The 15041-nt window shown below is 64.7% G+C and overlaps 1 protein-coding gene across 2 annotated transcripts in view; it reads right to left on the bottom strand.

The window, feature by feature from the left end:
- CDH4 (cadherin 4) overlaps positions 1 to 15041 on the bottom strand; it is a 504369-nt gene that overhangs the window by 25523 nt on the left and 463805 nt on the right. For both annotated transcript variants that reach the window (XM_025470591.3, XM_049100352.1), the window contains exon 7: positions 8385 to 8557. In XM_025470591.3, coding sequence (XP_025326376.1) covers positions 8385 to 8557 — 173 coding nt within the window. The remainder of the gene's footprint in view (positions 1 to 8384; positions 8558 to 15041) is intronic.

The following is a 15041-nucleotide window of genomic DNA, read 5'->3' as shown; positions in this document are numbered from 1 at the left end:
GGAGGCTTCACCGGGACCCGGGGGGCCCTGCCGTTGGGGCTCAGCCTGTCTGATCACTGGGTGGGAAGGACGGGGACCGGGGCGGAGGGAGCCACCCAACCTCACGCCCCACCTGGCCTCCCAGGACCAGCCCCCACGCCCAGGGCTGGAGCAGAAGGCAGGAGAGGGCACAGGCCGACCCGGGGAGACGGATTTAGCCAGAGAAGGAACGTGTGGCTGGAAGGTGGAGTCACAAACCTTCCTTCCCCCTTATCACCGACGCACAGCCTCTCCCTGGGACCCCGTGGCTACTGCCCTTGGAGACACAGGGACACACGGGTGTATGCGCAGGTGCCTGCGTGCAGGCTCATGCGTGTGTGTGGGTGTGTGAGTGTGTACGTGCGTGCAGGTGTGTTCGTGTGTGTAATGTGTACACGCGTGCATGTGTACGGGTCCTTGTGTACATCCGTGAGTGTACGCATGTGGACACCCGTGTGTGCATGTCTGTACCTGTGTGCACGCCCACGCCTGCATGTACACACGTGTGCACAGCCCACCACCACTGGAAGGTGTGCCTGTCTTGCTTTTGGAGGCCGGGTGGGGGCTTCCCGGGCCCCTGTGGGGGGCGATCTCCCAGCCACAGGAAGGGTGGGTGGGGTCCCAGAGGCTGTGCCTCCCGTAGGGGGGGCCTCTGAGATCCGGCTTCGCGGCCCTGATCAGGGATTTGCATCCTGGTGGAGCCCCTGGGCTTCTGGGCTGTCGCTTCTGCTTTACAAAGTAGGCTCTTCAGACCCAGGAGCTGTCACCCTTTGCTCTTCTGCCAAATCCCCTTCTGGAACGGCACTGGAGGCTGAGGGGGTGGCCGTTACCTGGCGTCCCTGGACACAGATCCCCTGGTGCGACTGTCCCGCCGTCACCTGGGGGGGCTCTGGCCTGATGAGCTATTGGCCGTTGTAGCACCTCCCGCTGGCGACCCCACGGAGCAGACCCGCTGCAGCACTCCTACCTCCCCGCGGCCCTGGGGTGCAGGGGTGCCACCCTCCTACTTTGTGATGGGCCGTGTGCCTGGGGCCCGGCTCTACGGGGACACAGAGATGACCCCGGACCCAGCTCTGGACCCACGGGGTCTCCAGTGCAGCTGGAGGGAGGTGGCTGGGTGGGGAGTGGGCCTGCAGGTGCCTCTGGGGGCTCGTCCGCTGGAGGCCAGCTGGCCACGGCTGCTCCCACCCGGACGCAGGTGCCCCCGCGCCCCCCGCCCCCTGCTGCCCAGCGTCTCCTCCCACTCGGCCGCATCAGCAGCGGTGCGGGGATGAACTCATTAAAATGTGATCTGGCCATTTCCAAGTTGAAGAGAAGGAAGAAAGCCACAAGGGGGTGGTCCCCGGGGTCTTTGCCTACCTCCCCAAAGCTCATCGTTTAAATTTTGCAGAACATCCATCAATAATGCAGTCGCTGACCCGCCCTAGAAGAGCATCAAAGCCTCCTGCAGGCCCCGCGTCCCCGTCCCCACACCGGCCGCCAGGCCTGCATCCCGGCCTGCATCGGGCCCGCGGCGTGGCCCCCCACAGGCTGCTGGAGCCGCACCCCCCCAGCCTGAGAATGGTGTCCGCAGCTCCGGGGCCCGAGTCTCCCCTCCCATACGAGCCGTCTGTCGTGGGCCGGCGGCCGGGATGCGGTGGAGATTGAAGCTGAGAGCCCGGCGTCCACACTGCAACTCAGGCCCTCCCAGCGCCCCTCCTCCCTGGCCGAGGCTGGGGTGCTCCTGCTCTCTGAGTCAGTGCCTGAGCCGCCAGGGGACGGGGCTGCGGGCTTGGAACTATAGGAAGGTGCGGGTTTTGGCTCCCTAAAGACCCGTAAGACTGCGAGGGGCCGTGGCCCAGCCACGTGTGGGGGACACTGCAGCCTGATGAGGGTGACAGGTGATGGTCGGCGTCCCCAGGGACGGGGAGCCTGGGTGGGGCCCTTGACGCAGCCACCTCGCCCCGGCGTGGGCAGAGAGGGTCTGAGGACGTCGGTGGCCCAGCACAGCCCTGGGGCAGCCGCCACCCGCACCTGCAGAACAGGCCGGGGGCACGTTCACCTGGGCCAGGGGCACGTTTACCTGGGCCCCGAGCGGCCGGCCACCCACGTCAGCAGCAGGGGTGCCCCGGCCGGGCACGCAGGAGACACTCGAGCCTCTCACATCTTATGAGGCCCTTCCTGACATTTTAATCATGTAAAAACGCTCAATTTACACAGCTCTGCCTAATTAGACACGGTGGCAGTGACGTCCGTGGATTTTCCCCTCATAAAGACGGCTCTCGCTCTGCCGAACGGGAAGCTGGCTCGAGGAGGGTCTGCGGTGTTTCTCCCCCAAAGATGCTGCGCTTCCCGGGGCGAGGATCAATATTCCCACAGGGAGAGGAGGGGGAAGGCAGATTTGGGGAGGAGCCTCGTGGAGAAACCGGCTCACGTGACCTTCCTGCGGGGGCGAAGCTCTGGCACCTGGGTCGGGTGGGCCTGAGTGCCCGCCTGTCTCTGGGGTGGTGTCAGGGAGTGGGCACCTGGCTGGGCAGTGTGGACACCCTACTGGGCATCGAGTGGGCACCTGGCTGGGCAGCAAGTGGGTACCTGGATAGGCAGTGAGTGGCCACCCGGCTGGGCAGCATGTGGGCACCCAGATGGGCAGTGACTGGGCACCCAGATGGGCAGTGACTGGGCACCCGGCTGGGCAGTGACTGGGCATCCGGCTGCAGCATCGAGTAGGCACCTGGATGGGCAGCAACGGGGCACCCGGCTGGGCAGTCAGTGGGCACCTGGCTGGGGCATTGAGTGGGCATCCAGCTGGGCAGCGAGTGGGCACCCAGCTGGGCTGCGACTGGCACCTGGCTGGGCAGTGATGGGCACCCGGCTGGGCAGGACTGGCATGTCTCCTGGGGCCTCCACCCCCTGCCAGTGGCCGCCCCGCAGGTTTTACGGGGTGGGGGTGCCCTTGCTGTCATGTTTGCGCTGAGTGGCCTCACCCAGGGGTGTCTGGGTAACTCGGGGTGAGCCAGCGGGGGTGCTCCCTCGCTCACATCCGCCCCCACCGCTCTCTCGTTTCCTCTCCCCGAAGTTCAAAGGCGGACACGGTGGGGGTGCCTGTGAGCAACGTGGGAAGGGGACCCGGTGCGGGGTCCATGGCGGGCCCTCAGCCCCCCTTCCCCGGGCACCTGGCAGGGCGCTGCCTCGCTCTGTGCAGGGCCCCCTGAACGCCGTGAGGGCAGTAGCAATCTCCCGTCAGGGGTGAGCACTCTCTGCTTGTGCCGAATCAGCTCCCAGGGGAAGAGACCCCCCCCCCCCCAAATCCTGAGATCCTTGGAGCGTCCGTCTTGCAGCTCCAGGCTCTACTCTCTGATACGGTGCAAATGCCACCTTGTCCCGCCTCTATCAACTACTCACACTGTAGTATAAGATTTAGGGCATCACCTGGCAGGGACTGCAGCAATCTAGTAAGAAAGGCCCCAAGAGCCAGGACACCTGGGGGGGGCGGCGCTCGGAGGCTGAGAAACACAACAAAACAAGTAATCGCAGCAGACGCTGATCCCCTGGAGTTGCAGCGGGAGGGCACAGTAGTTCTCCTTGGTAAGAACCAGGCGGGGTCACACACACCCAAAGCCTGGTCAGTCCCAGAGCAGGATGGGCGGGGCGGGGCTCTGAGGGCTGTGGGACACGCTGCCCGGCCTCGGGGGCAGAGGTCACAGCTCTGGGGCCCTCGCGCGTCCGTCCACCCCTCCGGCCTTTCCCCACATTCCTGCTGAGCCGGGAAGACCCGGGCGCGGAGAGGCGTGGAGGGCGAGGGCCGGCCTCAGCCCCGGAGGAGCGGGGAGCCCGCGGGACCGTGGGCGGCGTGGGCCCCGAGGCGCCGGGGCACGTGGTGCATCTCAGGCACCGGCTCCCGCCTGCAGACTCCCCGACACCCCTTCTGTCCCGGGACCTGGCCACCCCGCGGGGCTCCCCGCAGGCCCGGCACGAGACGCGGGGGGTGGCAGGAGTGTCCGCCAGCTGCTCAGGGCCCTCGCGGCGCGTGGTCCGGACGTGCCGACGGCCCGTGTGTGATGATTCCACTCGGCGCGCTCAAGAGCCCGAGACCGCCCGCTCTGGGCGGAGGGGAGGAGGGGCCTTGGCCGCCCAGCAGCCCCCGAGGCCGCGGCCCCGACGCAGAGGCCAGGCCCCCAGCAGGGACAGAGCCGGGGGGCAGAGGCCGGCGCCCTCCAGGCTGCGCGAGCTGCCGCCTGGTGCATCCCGGGGTTCTGAGAACGGGGGCAGAGGCCGGACTGCGGGGCCCGTGGCGGCCCCTCCTACGCCAGGGGCGCGGGGTGCGGGGCACGTGGTGACGCAGGGGCCGGGCCGGGCCGGGAGGGTCCCTGGGCGGGCGGTCTCCACTCAGGTGCGTGGATTCGCCCCCGCAGGGGATTCTGTTGCCATCAACCCGACGGAGTGGGCTCCGGGGCTGAGGATGGGCCAGGGGACGTGAGGACGTGGCTCACAGGCTGGCGCGGCCCAGGCGAGGCGGCCAGTGGTCAGGGACACGCGTGGGCAGAGCCCGGCTGAGCGAACGGGGACGGAGCGGGCTCTGGGGCCGTGGGGACGGCTCTGCATTTTGTCCCAAGTGAGAAAGAGGCCAGGAGGGCCTCGGTGTGGGCGAGGAGGGACCAGAGACTCGGGGCATCAGGGCTCATTGTGCTGCCCAGCGGAGGTACCCCGGGGGCCTCTCTTGCCTGCCCCTGCCCTGCAGCCCCCCGCCTGTGTCCGGGGAAGGGCGCCCACCCCCACGAAGCCCCCTGGGCCTCGGCCCCCTGGGTACAAGGGGTCACCCCCCGGGTGTCCTGGTCAGATGCTTCTGTGGCGGTTAATGACTTGAGCCCCCCACGATGAGCCCAAATCCTCCCAAAGCCTCCAGTGGCCACTACGTCCTGTAACAGGAAAAGCAAGCACTAGGTGCACGGGGACCCGCAGTGGGGCAGCGGGTGGGGGCTGGCTGATGGGGCGTGCAGTGCTGGTGGACGGCCTGGAGGAGGCGTCTCTGAGGACAGACTTTTCAGCACCCGACACCGGTTGGTTTGGCTGCTGTCCCCTTAGGTGTGGGTGCATAGACCACCATCAGCCCATGGACGGGGTCCTTCACGTCTTCCAGGAGGCGGGGGTCCTCAGAGGCAGGTGCCAGGACCCCCCTGCGGCCCAGGGAAGGCCCCCACGCGAGGGCGCGGGACGTGTCGGGGGTGGTCTGCTGCTCAGACCCCATGGCCTCGGGTTGGGGTCGTGCCCTTGGGTGTCTCGTCCCCTACCTGTCCCGCCCTCCTATCGGCAAAGCCCCCCTCTCGAGCACCCTGCCGCCCGCCACGGCCACCCCAGTTCCACCTGCCGGGTGTCCCGTGACGCCGTCGGGGAACGGGTGCAGGCACGGGCTCCTCAGAGACCTGCCCAACGGATCTCAACACCAGCCGGCTCTGCCCCCGGCCCTGGGCCCGGACCGGGGTTCTGGGTGGGTGGCCGGGGACCTCCGGGGAGGCGTGCCAGATGGAGCAAATATAAACAGGGACGTGCCACCCACTTAGTTTTGAACTTCAGACAAACGCCAAATAATTTTTAGTGTAAGTATGCCCCACGCGACACTGGGGACGTACTTACGCTAGCCGTGGCTTGCCTGGAGTTCAAATCCCCCCCGACCTGTGCGGTGTCTGCAGGGTGGAGCGCGGCCCCTCCACTCGGCTCAGGAGCGTCTCCCCCTGGAAAGCGGCTGGGGAGCCCGTGTCAGGGCAGCGCACGCCTCCCCCGGGGAGCCCTCGGGTCCCCACCCCCGGGGAGGAAAGCCCGCTTGCTCAAGGCTGACAGTGCTGGCCGCCCCGGCAGGCTTTGGGGGTGCCCAGCGCGGCCCGGGGCTGGACGTGGCCCCTGGATGTGCTCTGTCCGCCTCGCCTGCTCTCGGTTCCAGTGAGATCTGGGGTGCGGCCTCTGGTGCCCTCCCTGCACCCCTGCGCCTAACTCTGCACCCCGGGTTGGGGCAGCCGACGGGCACCTGCGTCTCTGGGGCCCCCACCACCTGCCCGCGGACGCCGGGCGATCGAGGGTGGGTCCAGGGTGCAGCTCAGGCCGCGGGTGCCCCGCTGCTTAGCTCACGTCTCTGAGTGAACGAAGGACCCCGCGGAGTGGCTCTGTGGGTGCTCGCGACACGTCAGATGTGTGATGCGCAGCGGTTGGAAAAGTGGGTGCTGGTCGTCCGTCCCAAAGAGCAGAGTGTACGACGGAGCCTACCAGCCCCCAAGGTTCAGAGCAAGGCCACCTCCTCGGAGAAGCCTCCCCTGATTTCTCCATCGTGAGCGCATCTCGTCGGTACATGACCCTTTGTGTGCCCCCCTGCACCCCCTGCAGCACATTCATTCAGGTTCTGCTCCCCACCCCCTACAGCCCCCCTGGGACCTCGGGGGGGCAGCCATCCATCTAACAAGCGCTCCATGCCCTGTGCCTTACCCACAGCACCTTTGTCTGAATTTTCTAAACAAGGAAGGAAAAAACAAATGTTTGTCCCTGTGTGGACCTGTCCGGTGGCCTTCCCCAGGGGTCACTGTCACGGCCTGCTGTCCACCTCCCCAGAGAACGGCAGCAGCTCTCCGGAGCCAGGAGGAGCAGCCCCTTGTCCTGATCCCTGACTCCAGGGCCTGGTCCGCATGGACGGGGCGCCTTCCCTGGTCCCTGCGAGGGCGGTGGGGCCCCAACAGATCCCCCCGCAGTGCGCCCACGGAGTCCTGAGGGCCTGTCCACCTCTCCTGCCACATGTGCCCCCCAACATGGGGCCCAGAGGACGTCTGAACCCCTGCATCTGAAGCCTCCCCACCAGTCCTCGCCCCCCACCCGGGCCCAGCCTCCCTGCTGGCCTGCCAGGCTGGCATCGCCGTGGGGCTCAGACGTGTCCCCTAACGTGCTCATGGCTGCGCCACCACGAGGTCACGTAGGCTACTTCTCGCATGCCCCTCCGCCCCAGCCCACCACCCGGGTACCATGGAGGAATGCCAAGGGGAGCTCCACGTGCCCTTCTCGGGGTGGGTGGGGGACACTTCCCAAGCTGCCACCGGGCATTTATTGATTTGGAAGGCACAGGTCGGGCAGAGTGGCTGGACGTGTTCCGGCAGCATTGCCAGGGGTGAGGGCTACACTCGGGGAGTTTGGCGTCCCCCTCAAAGCTGCCGGGACCACCAGGCACGGGAATCAGCCTGGGGGGGATAGAACCTGCTGCAACGTAGCCCCGAAAATCCACACCCAGCACGGCCCCTGGCTCAGTGCCCCCAGACCAAGGTGAGCCCTGGACCCGGACGGTGAGCTCACAGGCTTTCTGGGAGGGGGAGCCAGAGGCCATCAGGACAAGTGTGGCTACAGGCTCTGCAAACAAGCCCCCAGCGAGGACGCAGCTGGTCCAGGCTCTGCAAACAAGCCCCCAGCGAGGACGCAGCTGGTCCAGGCTCTGCAAACAAGCCCCCAGCGAGGACGCAGCTGGTCCAGGCTCTGCAAACAAGCCCCCAGCAAGGAGTGAGAAGCTCATCCTGTTTACTCTGAGCTCAGTCAGGGTCTCCTCCCTGTCCCGGGAGCCACATGCTTTCGAGGGTAAACCGAGTCACGTATCCTCTAGAGGAAATGCTGGCCTCTGGTCACAGAGCAAGCAGGAGGCAGTGGTGGAGGCCCAGAGGCAGGAGACGATGACGCTCAGGCAGGGAGCTGAGAGTACTCGGTGCCGCCAGCCGGGGCTTTCAGCTGGGAGCGGCTAATGACTCCTCCAGGGAACCCGGAGGTAGGTGACTGGGACAGTGTCATCTACCCAGATGGGGACACGTGGCCCAGTGCCTGGAGACGCCCTGTACTCACTGGGAAAAAGCCTCTCCAGTGGCGGCCGCAGCAAAGCCGCCTTGTCCCACCCTCTCTGGACGCAGCCTCCTTCTGGGGTCTGGCCCTGGGCGGCGGGTGGACTATGGGGTCCAGCAGGGGTGCGGGCTTCCTGGGGTCACACAGGGTCGGGAAGGTGAGAATAAGCCAGTTTGGCTCCGATCCTTCCTGGGCTGAGCGGGGGGTGCCGCCCCTCCTGTGTGCCCCTCTGCGTCAGGGAGGGGACGCCAGGGTCGGGCACAGGACGGGTGCTCCAGGCAGGTGTGGGTGCAGACGCTCGAGACGGTGGTCAGGCGCCCCCGCCCCCGCGGCCCGGCCGTGGCTGCAGCCAGAGCAGCTCTCCCCTCGGGCCTGCCCGGAAACCTCATGCGGGACGGGCTCCCGGATGCGCTCCAAGGGCGGCGGCCAACTCCGAGGCACCGCCTCGCTGGGACCTTTGCTCCCAGCCGGGCGCGACAGGACACGGGCCCCCTGGGGGCCACGCTCCCCCCGCCCCACGACGCCCGCCTCACCTCCCGGTCCAGGCCGGCGGCCACGGTCACGATGTCCCCCGTCTCGCTGTTGATGGTGAACATGTTCTGGGACGGGCTCTGCGGCGTCTGCGTCACGATCCGGTACCGCACCATCCCGTTGGCCGTGGTGCTGTCGTCCGCGTCATTGGCCGTGACTGTCATCACGTAGGTGCCTGGGAGACAGAGAAAGCATCTCGGTGGAAATGATGCGCGGCGTCCGCGGCCACAGCAGGCGGATCCCTGTGGACACGGGGGCAGCCGCACATCCTCCCCCACGCCGCGTGCCAGAGGCCTGCCCGTCGTCAGAGGCGGTGCCAGAAAGCAAACTGCTGCCCCACGTCCCTGCCAGGAACCTCTGAAGGATTCCTCTGGGACCGCAAGTGTCCTGCGACCCATGGGCTCTGACCTCCCCTCGTGGTGGCGGGCAGTGGGGGGACTGGGGCCCAGAGAGGAGGAGCAGCAGGGGGGCTGCAGACCCAGCTCCCACCCAGCGCTCCCCCCACCCCCCCGGGCCAGACGGTCCAGGCCTCGGCTCCCCGTGTCTCACGCCGAGTGTGGCAGGTGCCGCGGGGGCACTTGGAGGCGCACGGAGAAGGGCCAGGCCCGGTTCTGCAGGAGGCAAGGAGCCGGCGCTGGGGGTCACACGGGAAATGGGCTGAGAGGAGCCCGCGCGGGCGGTGGACGTGCTGGGGTGCGGGCCTCCCAGGCCCGAGGGGCTGGGGAGCTGCCCCCGCTGCCCCTTCTCGGTGCCCGCCTCCCCGACCGCGTGCAGGGCTGAGCGGCCTTCTGAGGGCGGCACCCGCAGCTCCCTCGGTGTCCCTGCCGTGGGCAAAGATAAAACCCGCCCATGGAAACCAGAGCCTTTTCACGGGAAAATACCAGAAGGTACAACGTGGGATAAGCCGGCCGGTGACCCCGCCGCCCGACACACCCGCCGTGGCCCCTTGGCTTCGTCTCCAGTCAAGGAGCCTGAATTTCAAATCTTTATCGCTGAGATGCTTTTGGCTCCTCCTTTTTAGAAAAAAAAAATCACCTTTATTACTGATCAAAGAAATGAAAGGGAGGCATGTTTCTCGCGCCCAAAAGGCAAACAGTCTTTACAAAGATACAGGGACGGGCACTCCGCACCCCCCCTCCCCGGGGTCCGGGCGCTGACGGCCTCAGCTTCTGGAGGCAGTTTGGCCGTCTGTACCCAAAATGCCTTTAAAATGTGTCCAGTTCACAAATCCACTTCTAGGAATTTGTCTTCAGGAAAAAACATCACAGCTGATTGATCCGTGCCCCGCAGCCCGTGCTCACGCCGCTCCCGATAGGAAGCACGAAACCCTCAACGAATATGACTAAACACCCACTGGGTGCCAAGCACCACGTTCGGCCTTGCGGGTCCGTGAGAAAACAGATCCACAAAATCCCTGGTGCACAGGAGGGGCTGCGGCTGTTAAATCCCCAACACGAGGATCCTCCTAGGGATGGAATGTTCCGTAACTTCTGTGTCAGCCCCAATACCCTGGCTGTGGTATCGTGCTGTGGTTCTGCCAAGACACGACTGACAGACGGAACACATGGGGAAGGACAGCCACCCCGACACGGTGACACAGTGGGGGGGGGCCCTTCACCGCCTCCGGGAACCAGCCTTGGGGGGCACCCACCATCTTTGGGAACCAGCCCCAGGGGGGTACCCAGAGCCCGAGGGAACCAGCCCCCCGGGGGGGGCACCCAGAGCCTGAGGGAACCAGCCCTGGGGGGGCACCCAGAGCCCAAAGGAACCAGCCCTGGGGGGGCACCCAGAGCCCGAGGGAACCAGCCCCCCCGGGGGGGCACCCAGAGCCTGAGGGAACCAGCCCCCCCGGGGGGGCACCCAGAGCCCGAGGGAACCAGCCCTGTGGGGGCACCCAGAGCCTGAGGGAATCAGCCCTGGGGGGGCACCCAGAGCCCGAGGGAACCAGCAGGGGAGGTGACCCGCTGTCCTTGGGAACCAGCGCAGGAGGCAGCACTCGCTGCAGCTCAGACTTGGGCGGAACCAGACCCTGTCTTGTAACCGTCCAGGGAGCCCAACAGCCACCTGGTACCAATGGGCCCAGAACGGGGGGCACTTGATCTAGGATGACGGCTCCCCCAGCTTTTGTCCTGGCTTCTGGCCCAGGGCCAGCCGGAGAGGCCAGCCCCCAACCAACGACACGCGATGCCCACCTCCCATTCCCCGGGCCCACGGCCCCATCAGGGACCCCCGCCCTGAGCGGCCCCTTCTCACTGCGAAGCTCTCTGTGCTGCCACCCCCTTGGGGTCTCTGCCCGACGCCCCGGTGCCGGCCGGCTCTGGACAAACAGCCTGTGCTGCTCCCGTGGGGTGGGCTTCGCGTATTTCCACGTTGCCGTCGGGGGAACCGGGTGGAGGACGTGGGGACCCCGTCTCGGCGGCACGCTGCGTGTGGATCCCGGACACAAAGTCCAAGTGGGAGAGACCCCTGACCCGTGAGGCTCCCGTCTGGGGGTGCAGACAAGCCACAAGCATCACCCATAATAAATGCTATTAACCGCAGGACGGCAGGGCGCTGGTTACTCGAACAAATGGTGATGTTACTCGAACTTCGCGATGATGGAGCAGCGTGAGGCCACTAGAACGTCGCAGAAGGACACTTAATGACATTTGAGATTTCCATGACATCCGAGCGCCTCGCTGGGAAGGAATGAGGTCCCCGGACTGCTCAGTGTGACCCCAGCCTCTGAAATGACCACGTGTTTGTGCAAAGGAGGGGAGGCCAGGGGGCGTGGGGCGGACACCTCGACAGCCGTCTCGGAGCGTGGCGCCCCCTGCGATTTTGGTTTCTCCTTTGTGGTTTCTCTGGATCGTCCACGGTTCCTTCAAAGTCTATCACTCGATTGTCAGAAAGTAAAATGTTAATTAAAAAAAAAAAGAAAATAGAAAAAGAAATAAGGCAACTGAGCAACAGAAGCTGTGACTTCGTGTTTAGAGCCTAGAGCCTCGGTGTCTCCCAGGAAGCAGACTCGGCAAGCCCAGCGGGGTCGCCCCTCCACGGTCAGGCGGCCTGAGCGCTCGGCCCCAGCGTGACGGGGGCGCCGCGGGACAGCGGACATGAGCCGGGGCCAGGGAGGTGGGAAGAGGCAGGAGGAGCTCCTGAGAGCCCGGAGGGCCCCCCGGGGGAGGCGGCCTCTGCCCTGCCTGCGCATGGCCGAGACCCCACGTGTGCTGACCCGCTGACCCGGGGCCGGGCTCTAACCTGGGCCCTGAGCCGCGGGCCCCTGTGCCGCCGTCTGCTTCCTGTTCTGACCCCTGCTCTGACCCTGGTCATGGCTCCTCCCTCTGAGGCCTGGCGGTCCTCACGGCCTGCAGTGGACACTGTGGCCTCCTCCGTGTCCTTCTGTCCCGGGGTCTGGGTGGACAGACCCCAGGCCTGGCCCTAGAGGTGGCCCCCCACAGGCGGCGGTGGACGGCCTTGACCTCACGCCCTCCCACAGGGCTCGGGCGGGGCCGGTGGACGGTCTCCCTGGGGCACAGGGAAGGGGCAGGTGCAGGGAAGCTGCGCCAGGCGACGGGGACGGCTTGAAGCGGGGCAGCGTCATGAGCTCCGGGGTCTGGAGGCTAGAAGCCCAGCACCACGGCGTCAGCGGGCCACGCGCTCTCTGGCGGCGCCGGGAGCGGAGGGGCCCTTCCCGCCTCTGCGGCCGCTGTCACCGGCCTCCCCCGTGCCCCGCTCCCGATCGCCTCTTCCTAGAAGGGACACCAGTCCTAGTGGCCGGGAGCTCGTCTAGACCAATCACGTTGACGGTCCCGTTTCCCGGCAAGGCCGCATCCCGAGGGTCTGGGTGGAGCCCCGTCGGGGCGGCGGGCACCGCTCCACCCGGTACAGGGCTAAGCTGGGGCTGAGCTGGGCGGCTCACTGCGGCCCCGGCTGACCCCCGCTAACGAGGCACGGGAAGAGAGATCCCTCCAACCGGACGCCTTCCTGGGGCCTGGGGTCACGTCTGCGGCCCCGCCGGGCTCAGGGTGGGACTGGCAGTGTGTGTGCAGCCCGGATCAGACCCCGCTGCCGCTCCCGGGCCTGGTCCTGCAGCGTCCCTGAGCTCCTGGAAACTGTGGGTCCTCTTCTGGAAGCCGGATGTGCCCTGGGGGGTACCCTGGGGGTCCCCAGGGTGGGGGGTGCCCAGGAGCTGCCCGCGAGCTGGTGCCTGGGGCCGGTGTCTGGGCGATGTGGCCCGGCCTGCGGGCTGTGTCCCTGGCCCTCCTGCCCCCTCCGCGCCCCAGCGGCCCCAGTCACACGGAGCGTCCACAGGTGCCACCCGGCGTGTCCGTGGAAGCCACGTGGCCGCGGTCCCGGGCCCCGGGGAGGCAGCGCTCCCGCCGGCCGCCCACATCTGCAGCGACAGGGCATGAGGGCGCGTCCGGGTGACGGGGAGCAGAGCTTTCATCCTTCCAGGGCTTTCTCTGCGCGCCTCCTCCGGCCGCTCTCGCCAGGAGCCAGGCTTCCGTTCTCCTTGGCAAACGAAACAGAACATCCGGCTCGTGTTTTCATCTCAGGGGGGACGCTGCCTGCCGCCCCAGGGCGCGGCCGTGTCTGCCGATCATCATCGCACCCGCAGGAAACGGGAGGAAGCCGGGGGGTCGGCTCTCGCGCGGAATCCGTGTACCAGCTCTGCCTCCGCCTTAAAGGATTAATTTCACAAGCCTTAAACTGCAGTTTAATTTGAAAACTAATTCAGCCCCATAATTGGCTTTCTGCTCAAATCACTGAGGCTAAAGATTTAAATTCTTAATATTCAGATGACTTTCAAGTATCTGGCACCATCTGTGCATCAGTCCGTGGCACTCATCTCGGGGAGACCTCCGCCGGCACAGAAATAAAATAAATAAATAAACGGGCCACTAATAGAATAATCTATTTAAGCAAAAAAACTCGGCGTTATCTAGATGAAGGTTTCTTTGACTTCATTTTCAGCATATAGATTTCTTTGCTATTTAATATTTTAAGGCGACATTAATTTCAAAATTTATAATACAGGCCCTCACACGGTTACAAGGGGGTTGGGGAGATCAGGAGTTCCAATTAAAGTCTTTTTTTTTTTTTTTTTTGTTAGTTAAAAGATAATCACTGTGGATTATTACTCTTTCCTTGCGAGGCTGGAGGAGCCTGCCGCGTAGGACCGAGGGCCGAGCAGCCCCGAGCTCCAGGACGCAGCACCAAGTGGCCTCCAGGGGGTCAGGCTAGGACTGGGTTCACTGAGTCTCGCCCTCGTGCGGGTGCAGAGAACAGCCTTGGTGCAAGCGGCTACAAGCTGGGAAACTAAGTCAGCGAGTAGCGCAGTGTTAATGCAGCGCCGAGGAGGAGCCATAGGAGAGCCGAGGGAGGAAGAGGGGCCGGCGTCCCAGGGGCCAGTGGGGCGGGGGGGACATCCAGGCCAAGGGCACCGCATGTGCAAAGGTCCTGAGGCAGGAAAAGGCTTTCCTCTCCCGAAGGCCGTGGATGTTTTCTCCTCTGCCTTTGCCCAGGTGTGCGTCTGTACCAGGCGTTAGCAGGTGTGCAGCACACGGATTTCTGGCTTCCTCAGCTGAACGATGGGCTCCTTGAGGGTGGGGTTGATATTTCCCTATCCTGGAGAAGGCGCTCTCACATCACATGTGCTCTCCCAGGGCGGGAGAGTTTTTTTTTTTTTTTTTTTTTTTTTAAATGGGTCACTGCGAAATGCAGCAATTTAATTTTTCTCCAATCAAAATAAGAAACAAACCAGTATGATCTCATTTCTATTAACTTTTGAAGGTTTACAGCAGTTAAAGTATTTTTGATTCTATGTATGAAGATTAAAAAAATCATTTTTTTTTCATAAAATACAAGAGCAACCAATTTCACCATCGAGTAAAAGTAAAAACTGGGATTCTTTTTAAAATTAGTCCAAAGTGGGATTTTAGGAACTTAGTTGTAGGCTGCTGCGCTGACACCATGACAAACCAAAGTGTAGGGTTGGGTCTCGTTTTGTTTCGGTTTTCTTTTCAATATCCAATGCTCATGGATTAAGTTCTGGAAATGTTCCACTTGTAAGGCCGGGATCTGTTTGGATTCCACCACGGGTGTGCTCCTTCTCCCCTTTCTTCCTTCTGCCCGATAGTGGATGCGATGCTTGGAGGAGCAGCGGCCTCTGCTCCACGAGCTGAGCAACGAGCAGGGGACGCATGGACCGTGTCAAGCCGTCCCCCAAGCCCTTATGGGTACGAGCCGGGTTTTCAGTGGCTTGAGGTCATGAGCACTCCACACAGACGGGGGCGGGGAAGCAGTTTGTACAACGGTTGGTTGGCACCGTGACTCGGGAGTTGGACGCCGGGGCTCCCGTCCTGCCTCCACCTGCTACCAGCTGCACGTCCCTGCTTACCTTTCCACGCCTTCGTTCCCTCATCTCCAGAGTGGGGAAAATGGACGTGCCTACCCCGTAGGGCCACCGCGGGGTGGAATGAGGGCTCCGAGCAGAGCCAAGCAGTGGGGAGGGACGGCGGGCAGTGGCCATTCCAAAATCCAGGACGGGTGACCTCACGATGCAGCTGTTCAGCCACCTGGCTGTGGTCACAGGAATCGACACACGTGGTGAAGCTGCATGGAAGTGTGTGCACGTACGCACACACGTGCCTGTGCACACGCAGGTGAACCTGCCG

This window comes from Canis lupus, chromosome 24 (assembly GCF_003254725.2).
Source record: "Canis lupus dingo isolate Sandy chromosome 24, ASM325472v2, whole genome shotgun sequence".
Classification (NCBI taxonomy): Eukaryota; Metazoa; Chordata; class Mammalia; order Carnivora; family Canidae; genus Canis; species Canis lupus.
This window is presented reverse-complemented; position numbering and strand designations above follow the sequence as displayed.